The 18,994-nt window shown below is 44.3% G+C and overlaps 1 protein-coding gene across 2 annotated transcripts; it reads right to left on the reverse strand.

Annotated features, from left to right (window-relative positions):
* Positions 1–6,897: 6,897 nt before the first annotated feature.
* On the reverse strand, positions 6,898–18,165 carry oprm1 (opioid receptor, mu 1). Of its 2 annotated transcripts, none has more exons than XM_060830777.1 (3): positions 18,014–18,165; positions 8,102–8,454; positions 6,898–7,424 (listed from the first exon to the last, which is right to left on the reverse strand). In XM_060830777.1, exons 1-3 carry the CDS (start codon positions 18,028–18,030, stop codon positions 6,898–6,900), a joined length of 897 nt encoding a protein of 298 aa, XP_060686760.1. In that variant the 5' UTR covers positions 18,031–18,165. The 2 variants fall into 2 exon arrangements, with proteins under 2 accessions (XP_060686760.1, XP_060686761.1); XM_060830778.1 differs by having other exon boundaries at positions 18,029–18,087.
* Between the last annotated feature and the right edge of the window lie 829 nt (positions 18,166–18,994).

The following is an 18,994-nucleotide window of genomic DNA, read 5'->3' on the forward strand; positions in this document are numbered from 1 at the left end:
ATTCCAGGATACAAATGCTACAGGAAGGATAGAAAGGGAGGCAAGAGAGGAGGGAGAGTGGCGTTTCTGATAAGGGATAGCATTACAGCTGTATTGAGGGAGGATATTTCCAGAACTACATTCAGGGGAGTTATTTGGTTGGAACTGAGAAATACGAAAGGGGTGATCACCTTATTATAGACCCCCTAACAGTCAGAGGGAAATTGAGAAACAAATTTGTAAGGAGAGCCCAGTTATTTGTAAGAATAATAAGGTGGCTATGGTAGGGGATTTTAACTTTCCAAACACAGACTGGGACTGCTCTAGTGTTAAGGGTTTAGATGGAGACCAATTTGTTAAGTGTGTGCAAGAGAATTTTCTGATTCAGGATGCGGATATACCTACTAGAGAAGGTGCAAAACTTGACCTACTCTTGGGAAATAAGGCAAGGCAGGTGACTGAGGTATTAGTGGGGGAGCACTTTGGTGCCAGTGATCATAATTTTATTAGTTTTAAAATAGTGATGGAAAAGGATAGACCAGATCTAAAAGTTGAAGTTCTAAATTGGAGAAAGGCTAATTTTGACAGTATTAGGCACGAACTTTCAAAAGCTGTTTGGGGGTAGCTGTCTGCAGATAAAAGGCCTGCTGGAAAATGGGAAGCCTTCAGAAATGAGATAATGAGAATCCAGAGAAAGTATATTCCTGTTAGGGTGAAAGGAAAGGCTGGTAGGTGTGGGGTATGCTGGATGACTAGAAAAATTGAGGGTTTGATTTAGAAAAAGAAGGAAGCATATGTCAGGTACAGACAGGATAGATCAAGTAAATCCTTAGAAGAGTATATAGGCATTAGGAGTATACTTAAGAGGGAAATCAGGAGGGCAAAAAGGGGACATAAGATAACTTTGGCAAATAGAGTTAAGGAGAATCTAAAGGGTTTTTACAAATACATTAAGGACAAAAGAGTAACTAGGGAGAGAATAGAGCCGCAGGAGATGGGGGAGATGCTAAACGAGTATTTTGCATCAGTGTTTACTGTAGAAAAGGACATGGAAGATATAGAATGTAGGGAAATAGATGGTGACATCTTGAAAAATGTCCATATTACAGAGGAGGAAGTGCTGGATGTCTTGAAACGCATTAAAATGGATAAATCCCCAGGAACTGATCAGATGCATCCTAGAACTCTGTGGGAAGCTTGGGAAGTGATTGCTGGACCTCTTGCTGAGATATTTGTATCATCAATAGTCACAGGTGAGGTGCCAGAAGACTGGAGGTTGGCTAATGTGATGCCATTATTTAAGAAAGGTGGTAAGGACAAGCCAGAGAACTATAGACCAGTGAGCCTGACCTTGGTGTTGGGCAAGTTGTTGGAGGAAATCCTGAGGGACAGAATGTACATGTTTTTGGAAAGGCAAAGACTGATTAGGGATAGTCAACATGGCTTTGTGTGTGGGAAATCATATCTCACAAACTTGATTGAGGTTTTTGAAGAAGTAACAGAGGATTGATGAGGGCAGAGCGGTAGATGTGATCTATATGGACTTCAGTAAGGTATTCGACAAGGTTCCCCATGGGAGACTGATTCGCAAGCTTGTGACATACAGGGAGAACTAGCCATTTGGATATAGAACTGGCTCAAAGGCAGGTAACAGAGGGTGGTGATGGAGGGTTTTTTTTCAGACTGGAGGCCTGTGACCAGTGGAGTGCCACAAGGATCGGTGCTGGGTCCACTACTTATTGTCATTTACACAAATGATTTGGATGTGAGCATAAGAGGTACAGTTAGTAAGTTTGCAGATGACACCAAAATTGGAGGTGTAGTGGACAGAGATGAAGGTTACCTCAGATTACAACAGGATCTTGATTGGATGGGCCAATGGGCTGACGAGTGGCTCATAAATGTGAGGTGCTGCATTTTGGGAAAGCAAATCTTAGTAGGACTTATACACTTAATGGTAAGGTCTTAGGGAGTGTTGCTGAACAAAGAGACTTTGGAGTGCAGGTTCATAGCTCCTTGAAAGTGGAGTCGCAGATAGATAGAATAGTGAAGAAGGCATTTGGTATGCTTTCCTTTATTGGTCAGAGTATTGAGTACAGGAGCTGGGAGGTCATGTTGCGGATGCACAGGACATAGGTTAGGCCGTTTTTGGAATATAGTGTGCAATTCTGGTCTCCTTCCTATTGGAAAGATGTTGCGAAACTTGAAAGGTTTCAGAAAAGATTTATAAGGATGTTCCCAGGGTTGGAGGGTCTGAGCTATAGGGAGAGGTTGAATAGGCTGGGGCTGTTTTCCCTGGAGTGTCGGAGGCTGAGGGGTGACCTTATAGAGGTTTACAAAATTATGAGGGGCATGGATAGGATAAGTAGACAATATCTTTTCCCTGGGGTGGGGGAGGACATAGGTTTAGGGTGAGAGGGGAAAGATATAAAAGAGACCTCAGGGGCAACATTTTTGAATGAAGGGTGATATGTATATGGAATGAGCTGCCAGAGGAAGTGGTGGAGGTTGGTACAATTGCAACCTTTAAAAGGCACCTGGATGGGTATATGAATAGGAAGGGTTTGGAGGGATATGGGCCGAGTGCTGGCAGGAGGGACTAGATTGGGTTGGGATATCCAGTCAGCATGGACGGGTTGGACCGAAGGGTCTGTTTCCATGCTGTACATCTCTATGATGAGGTCTATGACGCTATGACTCACAACTTTCTGACTGAAACAATTTCAGCAAACAATCTCATGAAATTCTGTTATTCCTTCTCTAAAGCAAACACATAATTTCTTGGTTAATTTGGCCATTAATGGAAAGCAAGATTCAAATACAGTTTAAACTGGGCAACTGATCTCATTAAACATTTTTTATAGGGGGCTGATTAGTGAACAAATCAGAGTCCATTTTCCAACTAATCAGTACCCTGTTTCTCATGTAGGTTAAATTTCTGTTCCCTTTGAAATTCTTGCATCTTTCCCGATGGATGCAGGACGGAAAGCTTCTACAGCTTGTTTTTTTAATAGTCATGATTTGGAGATGCCGGTGTTGGACTGGGGTCTACAAAGTTAAAAATCACACCACACCAGGTTATAGTCCAACAGATTTAATTGGAAGCACTAGCTTCCAGAGCGCTGCTCCTTTATCAGTTGGTTGATGATGAAGGAGCGTCGCTCCGAAAGCTAGTGCTTCCAATTAAACCTGTTGGACTATAACCTGGTGTTGTGTGATTTTTAACTTTGTTTTTTAAAGCAACACTCATGTTTCGTACAACCAAGAAACTGCTTTTGTGTTTTTATTTCTGTATTTTATTTCATTTTTAGAACCTACTGTTTTCTAATATTACCATGTCAAAATTAATTCCTTTCAATTTTGTCCTCTTATTTCATTGTAAGATTTTTTTCTTGATAAAGATAAGGTTTTACTTATTAATGGCTAGTTATTTATGTTGTAAATATTTACTTATACACATAATTGTAAGGTCCTGGGGGTGCTGCTGAACAGAGACCTTGGAGTGCGCATTCATAATTCCTTGAAAGTAGAATCGCAGGTAGATATGATAGTGAAGAAGGTGTTTGATATGCTTTTCTTTATTGGTCAGCGCATTGAATATAGAAGTTGGGAGGTCATGTTATAGCTGTACAGGACATTGGTTCGGCCACTTTTGGAATATTGCGTGCAATTCTAGTCTCCTTCCTACCGGAAAGATATTGTAAACTTAAAAGGGTCTGTTTCCATGTTGTACATCTCTATGACTCTGTCGATTATAGCAATTAATAATTGTGTGGTTTGAGCACATTATAAAGAGAAACTGAGGTGATACTGCATTGTTAGATGGGAAGCTGTTTTATGTGATGCTCTATTCTGGAAATAAATGTAATTTCAAGAAAAGTATTCGTATTTAAGTATTTTACTTTACCAACTATCTTGGATTGTATGAACATGAGTGGACAAGAGCAGTCTATCTTCAATAAAGTGGCCCAGACAAATGCGAAGGGTTGGAACAATTCAAAGAACTGTGGATGCTGGAGATCTGAAACAAAAACAGAAATTGCTGGAGAAACTCAGCAGGTCTGGCAGCATCTGTGGGAAGAAATCAGAGTTAACGATTTGTCAGTTCTGATGAAGCATTACTGGACTCGAAACGTTAACTCTGCTGTCTTCCCACAGATGCTGCTAGACCCCCTGAGCTTTGCCTGCAATTTCTGTTTCAAACACTAAGGGCAGCACAGGTACTGAGTAAAGGTGCAACTCTTAGAACAACCTTTCCACTCTCTCTCAAGCAAATAAGTGATGACGTTTCACGGTTGTTATGTGTGAATGTGCTTCAACATTAGGGAAAGAAGTGAACAGTGCTGACCTACTGACATTAGCAGTGGAGTGAGTGATTACAGGTGGGAGTTCTGAAGAGGAAGGCTTGTGGCAAGTTTGTGAAAGACTGTAAAATTAAGACGAAAAATATGGGGAACATTAAATGTCTGAATTGCGATGGGCAAAGATAAAAAGCAGGAACAAGGAGAACACAACACAAACCAAAATGCATTAACTACTAAACACATAGTGAGGGACAGCTCATCAAATCCCTACAGTGTGGAAGCAGGCCATTCACCCATTGAGTCCATACCAACCCTCCGAAGAGCATCCCACCCAGACCCAACCCGTCTCAGTAACCCTGCATTTCCCATGGCCAATCCAACTAACCTGAGCATCTTTGGATTGTGGGAGGAATATATCCCACCCAGACAAAACCCACACAGAAACGGGGAAAATGTATAAACTCCACACAGACAATCAACTGAAGATGAAATTGAACCCGGGTCCAAGGTGCTGTGAGGCCGCAGTTCTAACCATTGAGCCACTGGGGAAAATGGAATATTTAAATCCATTGGTGTTGGGATTAAATTTACAGAAAGAAATTTAATGATGATCAAAACAAACCATATAAAAATCCCTCTCCTACCATTCATGTAATTTAAAAAAATTCCTGAATATGTTTATGTAATAATTTCTTGTGCACTATTTCAATGAAGTCACTGGCTGTTTATTGCATTTTGGTAAGTGCCAATTATGAACAGCACAAAGGAAGTGGGTGCAAAGGATTTAAAAGAAACATGAACACAGAATATTAATCCCCATTGTGAATCATGAACTACAAGATGATGTACAACAACATTTTCTGTCTTCTCTCCTTCCAAATGGCCTCTCTTTTCACATAATTGTTAGATATTTGCTGTGGTTTGTTTTCACTGAATCTTCCATACCCATGATAAACTATGACAGTGAGTGTTGAAAAACTATCCGACTGAGCAGTTGGGTGTGGTATGGATTTGTCACTGTTCAGCTTAATCCCATCTTCAAACATTTCAACGAGAGATTACCAACCCTTCTGTTCCTTAACCCAAACTCTGGGATGGAGAGACCCACTTTAATGCCTCCACCCCCAACACAGGTGAAAAGATTTGCCTTTTTTCTTCTTTCATCAGATACAGGATTACTGGCAAGGGCCAGCATTTATCTCCCTTCCCTAAATGTTCGTCAACTGAGGGGCATTTGTGAGTCCAACATGTTGCTCTGGGACTGGAGTCAGATGTAGGCTCACGTGGGTAAAGATGGGAAATTTTCTTCTATAAAGGATGTTAGTGAACCAGATGAGTTTTTACAATACCCATAATAGTTGTCATCGTCACTATCATTCCAGATTTATTAAAAAAAGTTTAATTGTAGTGGCATATGAGCCCATGTCCCCAGGTCATTAACCTGGACCGTAAACAGATGCTCGTTGGATGCTGCCTGAACTGCTGTGCTCTTCCAGCACCACTGATCCAGAATCTGGTTTCCAGCATCTGCAGTCATTGTTTTTACCAGTACATTACTGTTGAGTCACTGTCTCCTCCAGACCAGTCATTTCTGTCATTCACTGGATACAGAGAAAGCTCCGATTTTATATTCAACCTGGAGGGTTCACCATTCATGATCAAGTGCTGAGGCTGAAGACTTTCTGCTGTTAATAAGAACATTTTCCACATTTTGTTTTCAGGTTAATACCTCTGTTCCATTCCCTTTTGTATACATATAATTTAGTTAGCACAGCATGCTAGAAATCAAGTTGTTATCACTGAGGACTTGCATTTTCCCTCCTTAAAATGGGTCGAGTTCACCTCAACCAGGGTGAGAGAGCATCCTGTTAAGAAAGAATCTGCAATAAAGGTGCAAACGTTCCTGGAGTCAAAGGAAAAATAAAGTACCAAACGAGATAAAGGTTTGTAATTATTAAAAGCAAACAGGAATGGCCTTTCTACTGATCCAGTAGTATAAAAGAGATAATATGTACTGTGAAACAGAACTCAGTACAAGTTTGGTAAATCCCATGGACATTTGGCCCATAACCTGTATGCAGATAACATGGGAATTCCAAAGTTTATCTGTGGGACTTAGAGGGGGTCAGGTGGCTGGGTGAAAAGATTGGTATCAGCCAGGGTTCCTGGTTCTGATAAATATCCAGTCACCAAACAAACATTCTTTTGGTGACAATTCTAACATGGGAACACCCACAGGGTTGAATTGTCTGTCGTCACGATTGACATATGAAGGAGAAGCAGTTGGATGAGGTGCAGGGAAGGCACTCCCAGTGGATGTGGATTTGTACCCCAGTGCCACAGTTCAGTTAAGGAAAGGCAGAAAATTTGGAAGGATGTAAGTGGGACTGGGGTGGGAATAAATATGAAGGATTGTGGTTCCCATTGCAAGTTTTTCTCAGTTAATAAATGAGAAATCACTGTAAGTTCTGGCAACGATCAAGTATTGGGTATCAGCTCAGTTGTCCAAATGGTTGTCTTTCCCCAGTTACAGCCCTGTTGTGATTTGGGTGAGTTCTGAGTTGAGGTCCTCTCCCTGGTGTGAGTGGGGTACCAGGGACATTTGCATGCCTAGTCATACCTGGTGGTTAGTCCTATCAGCCGTGTGGATGGTGGATGGCAGCTCCCGGGCATGGTTCCGAACCCGGTTGGAGCCCTGGTACTGAATGGTTGAGGAAGTTGGCACACAGAACTCCCGGAAACACCGCTTGAAATTCTCATCCAAGAAGGCGTAGAGGACGGGGTTGAGGCAGCTGTTGGTGTAGCCTAAGGCAATGCAGAAGTGCCAGGCCACTGCTGCGAAGAGAGTGGATGGGATCTTCACCAGGGCCCTCAGGATGACGTAGATGTGGATGGGCGTCCAGCAGATGATGAAGACAGCCACCACCACAAGAACCATCCGTGTAATTCTCCGGAGGTTCCTGTCCTTCTCCTTTGAGCCGGAGAGCATCCGAACACTCTTCAGGCGCAGGATCATCAGACCATAGCACACAGTGATGATCAGGACTGGCATAACAAAGGCAAAGATGAAGACGCAGATCCTCAAGAGGTTGTCCCAGTACCAGGAAGGGTGTGGGAATTTCAGTGTACAATCTGTTACTCCTAAAACTGAAAGGATGAGAAGGATTAGAAAAAAACAAACAGTTAAATTGTGGCTTGTTGGCCATACCCTTCAGATTTCCATAACAACATTCCATATGTAAGCATTCCATAATGACGGACAGGATCAGATTTTCTGCTTTTTGTTTCTGGGCTACAGGATTGCAAAGTCTTCTGCATCCCAATATAGAGACTCCAAACCATGGGCTAGATATTACAGCTCTGCACTCGGTGAGAACTCTGATAATATGCTAAAGAATGAAGACAATAAAGCAGGTCATCCTTCCACCAACTCTCACCCACCCTGACTTGTCTCCCATGTTACAGAAGATAAAGGCAACTTATTCCAGCAGCAGATAGAGGGAGGGTGGTCCAATGACCCCAACTGTGTGGCCTGTTATCAGGCAGCAAGAGTGGGATACCTCCTTTGGGGGTCTCCTGTACTCTTTGGAAGCTCACTAAAATCAAACCACATCCTTAAACCTAGCCCAGGCATTTAAAGACTCTTAAATTTGATTTACCAAAAGACCTTGCTCTGTGTGATCTTGTGGGAAGATAAGAAACGAGGCCACAATAGTGACCAGAATTGGGTGGCAAGGTAGACTTGCCTGGGAAATGTCTTCTTGGGAAGAGTGAGATCGATGCTCTAGGTGTTGGGGCACCCATTGCCCAGCACTTACCACTGTCAAACCTTATAGTTGCCATTATCATCACGGGCAGTCCAATAGCTGAGGACAGGATCCAGATGCAGACATTGACAATCTTGGCATTCCGTGGTGTGCGAAAATCCAGAGCTTTGACTGGGTGGCAAACAGCAATGTAACGGTCCATGCTCATGGTGGTGAGGGTAAATATACTGGTAAACATATTGTAATAATCAATGGACATGATCACCTTGCACAACAGCTTCCCAAAGGGCCAAGTTCCCATCAGGTAGTTGACACTTTGGAAAGGCAGTGTGCTGGTGGCCAAGGCATCAGCCAGAGCAAGGTTGAAAATGTAGATATTGGTAGCTGTCTTCATTTTAGTGTACCTGAAAATCAAAATAGGGAAAATATCAGGAGGACTGTGCAGTGAGCAACAAGAGTATCCATGGATAATCAAAGCAAAATATTGTCGATGCTGAAAATTGAGTTATAGAATCTTGCAGCATGGAAACAGAGCCTTCAGTATAACTTGTCCATGCTGACCAGGTATCCCAAACTTAACTAGTCTCATTCACCTGTGTTTGGCCCCTATCATTTACCTTGACCACTTTCTCTGACAGCTCATTCCGTACAGACACCACACTGAAAAAGTTGCCCCTCAGGTCATTTTAAAATCTTTCGCCTCTCACTTTAAACCAAACGCTGTCTAGTTTTAGTCTCCCTTACACTTGGGAAAAGACTCAGCTATTCACCTTATCGATGTTCCTTGTGATTTTATAAACCTCTATCAAGTCACCCCTCAGCCTCCTAAGCTCCAGGGAGAAAAGTGTCAGCCTATTCAACCTCCCCTTATAACTCAAACCCACCAGTCCTGGTAATATTCTTGTAAATCCTTTCTGCACCCTTTTTATTTTAACACTATCCTTCCTATTTTAACTTATCTACTTTTACCAGCCTCAGGCAACTGTTTGTGTGGAGTTTGCACATTCTCCCAGTGTCTGTGTGAGTTTCCCCCGATGCTCAAGTTTCCTCCCTCAGTCCAAAGATGTGCAAGTTAGGTGGATTGGCCACGCTACAGTTCCGATAGTGTCCTGGATGTGCAGACGAGGTGGATTAGCCGCAGGAAATGAAGGGTTACAGGGATAGCGTAGGGGGCTGGGTTTGGGTGGAATGCTCTTCGGAGCATCGGTGTGGATTCAATGGGCTGAATGGCCGGCTTCCACACTGTAGGGATTCTACGATTTTACAGCAAGGCAACCAGAAAGGTATGCATTATTTCAAAGGTGACTCCATTAATGCCTTGTAAAGCCACAACATGATTTCCTAAATCCTATACTCAATGCTCTGACCAACGAAGGCAAGTACCCTGTCTACCCTGATAACATGCTTTCGAGGAACTATGACCCTGCACCCCTAGGTCTCTTATTCTACAACACTCCCCAGAGTCCCATGATTAACTGAGTACATCCTGCACTGGTTTGTCCTACCAGAATGCAACACCTTGCATTTTATTAAATTTAATTTCATCTGCTACCTCTCGGCCCATTAACCTCTCTGATCAAAATCTCTTTGTGCTCTTGGATAACCTTCTTTGTTATCCACTGTTCCATCAATTTTTGCTGGGGAAACTCAGCAGATCTGGCTACATCTGTGGAGAGAGAAATAGTGTAACTATTTTTAAGTCTAGTATGACTCTTCTTCAGAATCCTTCCATTCTTCATCAGTTCTGAAGAGGAGTCATATCATACTCAAAAATTTTCTGTTTTTCTCTCTATAGATGCAGCTAGACCTGCTGAGTTTCGCCAGTGTTTTCTGTGGGATTATCCATAGACCAGCGATTACCACTATGAATACTCAGGGCACAACAGCACAAAATGCTTCTTCAGCCTTCATCTTACCTGGTCCCTCAATGAGTTAGTTCCTACTACACTCAGTTCATTAGCAGCACAGGTTAGACACCAATTGAAGTTCTCCACATACGCAGACATTTTCAGGGCATTAAATATGTCATAAGGTTCCTTCTACACTGGCCACCAAAACCTTTCAGGGCAGCTACCACACTGGGTGAGATAGGGTGAAGTTCCCATCAAATGGTCCCCAGAATAAACATAGAATTGTGGAGAAACTCAGCAGATCTGCTAACATTTGTGGAGAGAGAAACATAGTTAACATTTTGAGTACAACATGACATTTTTTTCAGAATGCTGCATTATGGAGGGATCTAGATGTCCTTGTACAAGAATCACAAAAAAGCTAGCATGAAAATGCAGAAATTAGGAAGGCAAACTGAATGTTTGCAAGGGAGATTGAATGTAAAAGTAAAGAAATCTTGCTACAGCTGTACAAGACATTGATGAGACCACACCTGGAATCATGGGTACCATTTCCTTTCTTATTCAAATCAGCTAATGTGGTTAGTTAGGCACCAAATGCTCCCAAGATCAAACACAGAATTGTAGAAAAACTCAACAGGTCTGGTTGCATCTGTGGAGAGACAGTTAAAAATCACACCAGGTTTATTTGGAACCAATAGCTTTCGGAGTGCTGCTCCTTCATCAGGTAGCTGTGGGACAGGATTATAAGACACAGAATTTATAGCAAAAGATTACAGTGCCATGCAATTGACATGATATATTAAACAAACCTAGATTGCTGTTAAATCTTTCATCCTTTAGATTGGGTTGCAGGTTTCTATTCATTAATATGTAAATCACAGAACTTCCTTCAAATCACATTCGAGATAACTTAAGACGTCATAGAAAAGGTGACTTCTCAGCTCAGACAGTATATTAAAGGTGTGAGGTTAGAGTCTGTATCCCAATATTGAGTCAGACTGGTAGGAATTTATAAAATATTACATGGATTGACTGCCCGCATTAACTGTCTGCAGGTTGTGTGCTTTTTGAGCAAAATAAAATGTATCAGCAAATATAATTCTGTAAGTGCAAATTCACCCCATAGACTTGTGTGTGTGTGTGCATGTGAGAGAGAGTGTGAGTGTGTACATGTGAGTGGGTGTGTGAGAGTGTGTTTGTGTGTGCATGCTTGATACAGTGTGTAATAAGCCTGTTGGAGGGTATGCGCATGGGTGAGTGTGGGGAGTGTTTCGGTGTCTGTATGAGAGAGAGTATGTGTATGAGAGAGGGTCTGCATGAGTGACTAAGAATGTGTGTGTGTGTGTGTGTGTGTGTGTGTATATGAGAGAGTGTATGGTGTGGTGAGGTCACCTGTAGTGTGACATGAATCCCAGGTTCTGGTTGAGGCCATCCTCATGGGTTCCAAACTTGGATATCAGCCACTGCTTGGCCATTCTGCATTCTGGCCTCAATGGAACCTGGGGTTCATGTCACGCTAGAGTGACCCTACCACACGGTACACTCCTACACACACGCTTATTTACTCACACTCATGCAGACCCTCACTCATACAGACTTACAGTCCCCACAGTAATCCACACACACACTAACAGGCTTATACTTCATCGCATACACTTTACCAAGCATGCGCACACACAAACACACACTCACGTGCAGTCACATGCACCCACTCACATTCTCTCACATGCACACGCACACACAAGTCTATGGGGTGAATTCACACTTACAGAATTATATTTGCAGATACATTTTATTTTGCTCAAAAAGCACACAACCTGCAGACAGTTAATGTGGGCAGCCAATCTCATGGAATATTTTATTAATTCCTACTTTGGAAATAGAACCAATCTCACTCAGGATTGGGATACAGACTGACTCTAACCTCACACCTTTAATATATTTTGAGCTGAGGTGTCACCTTTTCTATGAAGCCATAAGTTATCTCGAATGTGATTTGAAGGAAGTTCTGGGATTTATATATTAATGAATGGAAATATGCAACCCATTCTAAAAGATGAAAGACTTAACAGCAATCTAGGTTTGTTCAATATATAATTTCAGTTGCATGAAACTGTAATCTTTTGCTGTAATATCTATGAATTATGATCTTGTCCCACAGCTACCTGATGAAGGAGTGATGCTCCAAAGGCTAGTGCTTCCAAATAAACCTGTTGGACTACTACCTGGAGTTATGTGATTTTAACTTTGCTCACCCCAGTCCAACACCGGCTCCTCCACGTTGTGGAGAGAGAAATAGAGTTAACATTTTGCATCTGGTATGACTTCCTCAGAACTGAAGAACAACTGAAGGATTCTGAAGAAGAGCCACTCCAGACTCTCAATGTTCACACTGTTTCTCTCTAACTGCTGGCTTGGAGGGGTTGTCTGAGGAGGAAAGGACAAGCAGGTTGGGTGTAAGCTCATGGGAGTTCAGTAGAATGAGGGGTGATCTTACTGAAACATAAGATTCTGGGGAAACTTAACAGAGAAAAGTACTGAAGGATGTTTCCCACAAGAAAGGAATCTATAACCAGAGGACACAGTCTAAAAATAACATGTTCTCCCATTTATAATGGAGATGTGGAAACATTTATTCTCTCAAATGTTTGGATTTCTGTTTCAGAGAGCAGTGGAGATTAGATCATTGAGTTAGAGTTTTCATTTACAAGACAGTTAAGTGTTATGGACAGTTGTGGGAGGCAGAAAAATTGAGTCGAGATCACAATCTGACCAGCCATGATCTTATTGAATGATGGAACAGGCTGGAGAGGCTGAATGGCCTACTCCTGTTTCCTGCGGAACCACAGCATGATTTAGCAAAGAAAGACAGGCTTACATTTAAATAGCTCATCTCAAGAACACTGGACATCCCAAAGCACTTTGGAACTGCAGATTCTGTTGCAATTTAGGAAATAGAAATGTGTGTACACGTAAACTCCCATAAAAAGCAGCCTAGTCAGTTCTTGTTTGTAATGTTGATTGATGGGTAAGTATTGGTCAGGTGAGTGACCTTATCTTTCCCATTGAACCTGGTCAAAATAGTGTCAAGACTTAATTTATTATGCTCAGGGAGCAAGTGGGAGGCTGTTTAGGGTAAGGTCTCCATTTGACATCTCACTGAAAAGACAGAAACTCCCTCAGTGATTAACCTACAATTTGCCCTGGGACCATTTGCCTGGAAAAAGAACAATAAAGCTGTCTCTACACTATTGTTTCAAACAGCGATTCAGCATCCTGCATTTTGGAGAGGTCAATTGTCATAGATTGTGAGACAAAGTTATAGATTAAGGCAGTGTCCTGTGAAAAGAATAATATTGCCAAGGAACCAAAGCAAAACAAGAATCAATGGGTATCAGGGACAAACTCCCTGCAAGTTGGAGTCATACCAGGCACATAGAAGATGATTGTGGTTGTTGGAGGTCAGTCATCTCAGCTCCAGAACATCTCTGCAGGAGTACCTCGGGTTAGTATTCAAGGCCCAAACATCTTCAACTGCTTCATCAGTAACCTTCCCTCCATCATAAAGTCAGAAGTGAGGATGTTTGCTGATGATTGCACAATGTTCAGCACCTGTTGTGACTCCTAAGACACTGAAGCAGTCTATGTTCAAATGCAACCAGATTTTGACAATGCCTGGTGTTAGGCTGACAAGTTGGAAGTAATATTCATGCCAGCTAATGATCATGTCAGTAAGAGGCAATATAATCACTGGCCAATGACATTCAATGGTGTTACCCCACCATCAACATCCATGGGGTTACCCTTGACTAGAAACTAAACTGGGTAAAAAACAATGACTGCAGATGCTGGAAACCAGATTCTGGATCAGTGGTGCTGGAAGAGCACAGCAGTTCAGGCAGCATCCGACGAGCAGTAAAATCGATGTTTTGAGCAAAAGTGCTTTATCAGGAATAAAGGCAGAGAGCCTGAAGCGTGGAGAGATAAGCTAGAGGAAGGTGGGGGTGGGGAGAAAGTAGCACAGAGGACAATAAGTGAGTGGGGGAGGGGATGAAGGTGATAGGTCAGGGAGGAGGGTGGAGTGGATAGGTGGAAAAGAAGATAGGCAGGTAGGACAAGTCATGGGACAGTGCTGAGCTGGAAGTTTGGAACTAAGGTGAGGTGGGGGAAGGGGAAATGAGGAAGCTGTTAAAGTCCACATTGATGCCCTGGGGTTGAAGTGTTCCGAGGCGGAAGATGAGGCATTCTTCCTCCAGGCGTCTGGTGGTGAGGGAGCGACGGTGAAGGAGGCCCAGGACCTCCATGTTCTTGGCAGAGTGGGAGTTGAAATATTGGGCCACAGGGCGGTGTTGTTTATTGGTGCGGGTGTCCCGGAGATGTTCCCTCAAGCGCTCTGCTAGGAGGCGTTCAGTCTCTCCAATGTAGAGGAGACCACATCGGGAGCAATGGGTACAATAAATGATATTAGTCGATGTGCAGGTAAAACTTTGATGGATGTAGAAGGCTCCTTTAGGGCCTTGAATGGAGGTGAGGGAAGAGATGTGGGCGCAGGTTTTGCAGTTCCTGCTGTGGCAAGGGAAGGTGCCAGGATGGGAGGGTGGGTTGTAGGGGGGCGTGGACCTGACCAGGCAGTCACGGAGGGAACGGTCTTTGCAGAAGGCGGAAAGGGGTGGGGAGGGAAATATATCCCTGGTGGTGGGATGCTCCTGCCCCACTGATCTCATTTCTACCTATCTCGACACTGTCCAATCCCCCTTAGTCCAGGAACATCCCACATATGTTCGAGACACCACTCACGCCCTACACCTCCTCCAAGACGTCCATTTCCCCAGCCCCCAATGCCTCATCTTCACCATGGATATCCAATCCCTCTACACTTCCATCCGCCATGACCAGGGCCTCCAAGCCCTCCATTTTTTCCTCTCCTGACGTCCCCAACAGCACCCTTCCACCGACACTCTCATTCGTTTGGCTGAACTGGTCCTCAACCTTAACAATTTCTCCTTCGAATCCTCCCACTTCCTCCAAACCAAAGGGGTAGCCATGGACACACGTATGGGCCCGAGCTATGCCTGTCTCTTTGTTGGCTACGTAGAACAGTTGATCTTCCGTAATTACACCGGCACCACTCCCCACCTCTTCCTCCGCTACATTGATGACTGCATTAGTGTCACCTCGTGCTCCCGCGAGGAGATTGAGCAATTCATCAACTTCACCAACACATTCCACCCTGACCTTAAATTTACCTGGACCATCTCTGACACCTCCCTCCCCTTCCTGGACCTCTCCATCTCCATTAATGACGACTGACTTGACACTGATATTTTTTACAAACCCACCGACTCCCACAGCTACCTGGATTACATCTCTTCCCATCCTACCTCTTGCAAAAATGCCATCCCGTATTCCCAATTCCTCCACCTCATCTGCTCCCAGGAGGACCAGTTCCACCACAGAACACACCAGATGGCCTCCTTCTTTAGAGACCGCAATTTCCCTTCCCACGTGGTTAAAGATGCCCTCCAACACATCTCGTCCACATCCCGCACCTCCGCCCTCAGACCCCAACCTTCCAACCGTAACAAGGACAGAACACCCCTGGTGCTCATTATCCACCCTACCAACCTTCGCATAAACTAAATCATCCGCCGACATTTCCGCCACCTCCAAAAAGACCCCACCACCAGGGATATATTTCCCTCCCCACCTCTTCCCGCCTTCCGTAAAGACCGTTCCCTCCGTGACTACCTGGTCAGGTCCACGCCCCCCCTACAATTCACCCTCCCTTCCTGGCATCTTCCCCTGCCACCGCAGGAATTGCAAAACCTGTGCCCACACCTCCTCCCTCACCTCCATCCAAGGCCCTAAAGGCGCCTTCCACATCCGTCAAAGTTTTACCTGCACATCCACTAATATCATTTATTGTATCTGTTGCTCCTCTACATTGGAGAGACTGGAACGCCTCCTAGCAGAGCGCTTTAGGGAACATCTCCGGGACACCCTCACCAATCAACCACACTGCCCTGTGGCCCAACATTTCAACTCCCCCTCCCACTCTGCCGAGGACATGGAGGTTCTGGGCCTCCTTCACTGCTGCTCCCTCACCACCAGACGCCTGGAGGAAGAACGCCTCATCTTCCACTTCGGAACACTTCAACCCCAGGGCATCAATGTGGACTTCAACAGGTTCCTCATTTCCCCTTCCCCCACCTCACCCTAGTTCCAAACCTCCAGCTCAGCACTGTCCCCATGACTTGTCCTACCTGCCTATCTTCTTTTCCATCTATCCACTCCACCCTCCTCCCTGATCTATCACCTTCATCCCCTCCCCCACTCACCTATTGTACTCTATGCTACTTTCTCCCCACCCTCACCCTCCTCTAGCTTATCTCTCCACGCTTCAGGCTCTCTGCCTTTATTCCTGATGAAGGGCTTTTGCCCAAAATGTTGATTTTACTCAGATGCTGCCTGAACTGCTGTGCTCTTCCAGCACCACTAATCCAGAAACTAAACTGAACTCATCATATAAACCCAATGGTTACAAAAGCAGGTCAGAGAGTAGGAATACTGTAATGAGTAACTCACCTTCCGACTTCAAGCTTGTCCACCATTTACAAGGCTGAAGTCAGGAATGTGATGGAATACTCCCAAAACACTCAAGAAGCTTGACAACATCAAAGACAAAGCAATCCACTCGATTAGCACCACATCCAAAGCATTCACTCCCTCCACCACCACTCAGTAGCAGCAGTGTGTACTGTTTACAAGATACACTGCAGAAATTCACCAAAAATGTTCAGATAGCACCTTCCACCACTTTCATCTAGAAGGTCAAGAGCAGTAATACCACCACCTGCAAGTTCCCTCCAAGCCACTCACCATCTTGCCATTCCTTCTGAGTTGCTGGGTGAAAATCCTGGAATCCCCTCCCTAAGCACATGGACTGCAACAATTCAAGAAAGCAGCTCACCACCTCCTTCTCAAAGGCAACTAGGGACAGGTAATGAATGCTAGTCAGCTTGCTGTGCCCAGATCCCACAAGTGAATAAAAAAGGTAATGAGTGGTGGGCGGATTTTGGGTGATTATTAAATTGAAAAAGAGAATAGCTGAAAATAGGGAATGAGAAGGATCTTTTATCTTCCAGCACTTTTCAGTTCTGAAGAAGTCACCCTCAAACTCAAACCATTAACTTGATTTCTCTCTCCACAGATGTACTGTAGATCTGCAGAGTTTTTCTGGCATTTCAGATTGACTCTTTCAAATTTACTGGTAGTCTGAGATTGTGTCATCTTTCTTCGGCTCTTGATGACCTGGCCTGGAGCCTGGGGTGTAATTGGTTGCCACCGCAGTGTTAAAAGTGTAATTGGTTGAAACGAAATAGGTGTGATGTTCTCTGTCAGTATGGCACGATGCCATTCGGTCCTTCCACTACGGGAAGCACTAGTCTCACCAGTGGATATGGATGGGGTGGGGGAGCCGTAAGGGGAGGTGAGGGGAAGCTGGGGGAGTTGGTACTCACGTTTCGAGGAACTTATAAAAGGCTGTTCCTATTGAAAAGGCATTTCGATAGGAAAAGGCATTTGTAAAGGGGTCAAACGTACAATGAGGATTAACTGCACGATTGGAAGTGAGGGTCTATCTGGGCGCCGTTCAGACGCTGCACTCCCACAGTTACCGGTTAGATGGCGCTGTTTGAGCAACTAAGGCAAGTGACAAACCAATCCTGCCCCATAGGTATGTATTAAATACAGATATTAATCCATTAACATCCAGTTAGTGCACAAATACACAATTATTGATGTGAAAATCGCGCAATTAATCTCTGCAGCATTGCACTGTGCCGAACTTCTCTTCCAATCCATGCAAAAACATTAAATGTGTCATCAACAGGAAAAACATACAAGGACTGTAATTTTGAAGGTTATGCACATAGTCTTATCTGTAAACAAGATTGCACTGAAGTTAGACCCCCAAATTATCAATGAAGTGAGACGGGTGGGAAGGATGCTACTGGAGTCGAGTCAAAATCCGTTGATGCTGGGCAGAGGTTTCACGACAGAGAGAGAGAGACAGTGGAAGAACGGGGGTCAAGTTAAGAGTGTACCTTACCTGACAATGACATACATGACCAGGACATTGCCCACCAACCCCAGCACACAGACAATAGAGTAAAGAGCAGTAATGATGATGGCGATGATGATTGAAGCCGAACTCTTGCTCAGAGGGACTCTCTCGGTGCCGTTACACAGGTTCGAACTGGAGTTGATGCAGAGGTAGGACCAGTTGGCTGAGCCCAGGCTGGAATTCATGGTGGTTAGGCTAGTCTGGCAGAACTGGGACCCGTTGGCAGCTAGATCGCCGCAGGGCTGGGCGAGGAGGTCCATTGCAAGGTTTTTGTTTTGCTCTTGGCAGAACGTAAGGGATTTTAAATAAAAACCCAAATAACAGAGCGCTGTCGACTCAAAACTTCAGCAGATCCTCAGATGAGAGAAGTGTGAGGCTTGTCGTGGGCAGTGCAATGCTCAGGCTGAATTGAACGCATTCAAGGCAGCAGCAGAGAGAAGCTCAACCTTCCTCACGCTATTTGCAAAGGGGACACTGTGGGTCTCTGGGCCCCCGGGCCGTCTGAAGCAGTGGCTGATCTATCTCCTCTTTGCCTGATCCCTTTTTTTATTCTGGCTGTGATTCGCCGTTTTATTGGAGGGGGGGGGGGTTGACGTCAACTCCGCCCCCCCTCCCCTCGTCTGTGATTGGAGGGTTGGAGACAGCACCTGGTCACAGTATCAGGTACAGGTAAGAACTGAGGACCAAGGTGCCGCTGCGCTGTCCACGGTTCTGAAACAGCTCAGGCTGTAATGCAACTGGGGGCGAGGTCACTGAGTCATCGGGAAACTACTAGATCGAGTTTAAAGACATAGGTCAGAGAGAGAGAGAGAGGAGCTAAACGAAGGCGTCCCCAGCACTAGCTCAGTCCCCTGATGATTGAGAAGTTAGCCTTTGATACAGCGAGATGCATTCGTCAAAGAGAGAGGTGGAGATTCAATGGAATCATAGCCATTGGAATGGGTGTTCAGTTGAAACTGACGCACA

This window comes from Hemiscyllium ocellatum, chromosome 10 (genome assembly GCF_020745735.1).
Source record: "Hemiscyllium ocellatum isolate sHemOce1 chromosome 10, sHemOce1.pat.X.cur, whole genome shotgun sequence".
Classification (NCBI taxonomy): domain Eukaryota; kingdom Metazoa; phylum Chordata; class Chondrichthyes; order Orectolobiformes; family Hemiscylliidae; genus Hemiscyllium; species Hemiscyllium ocellatum.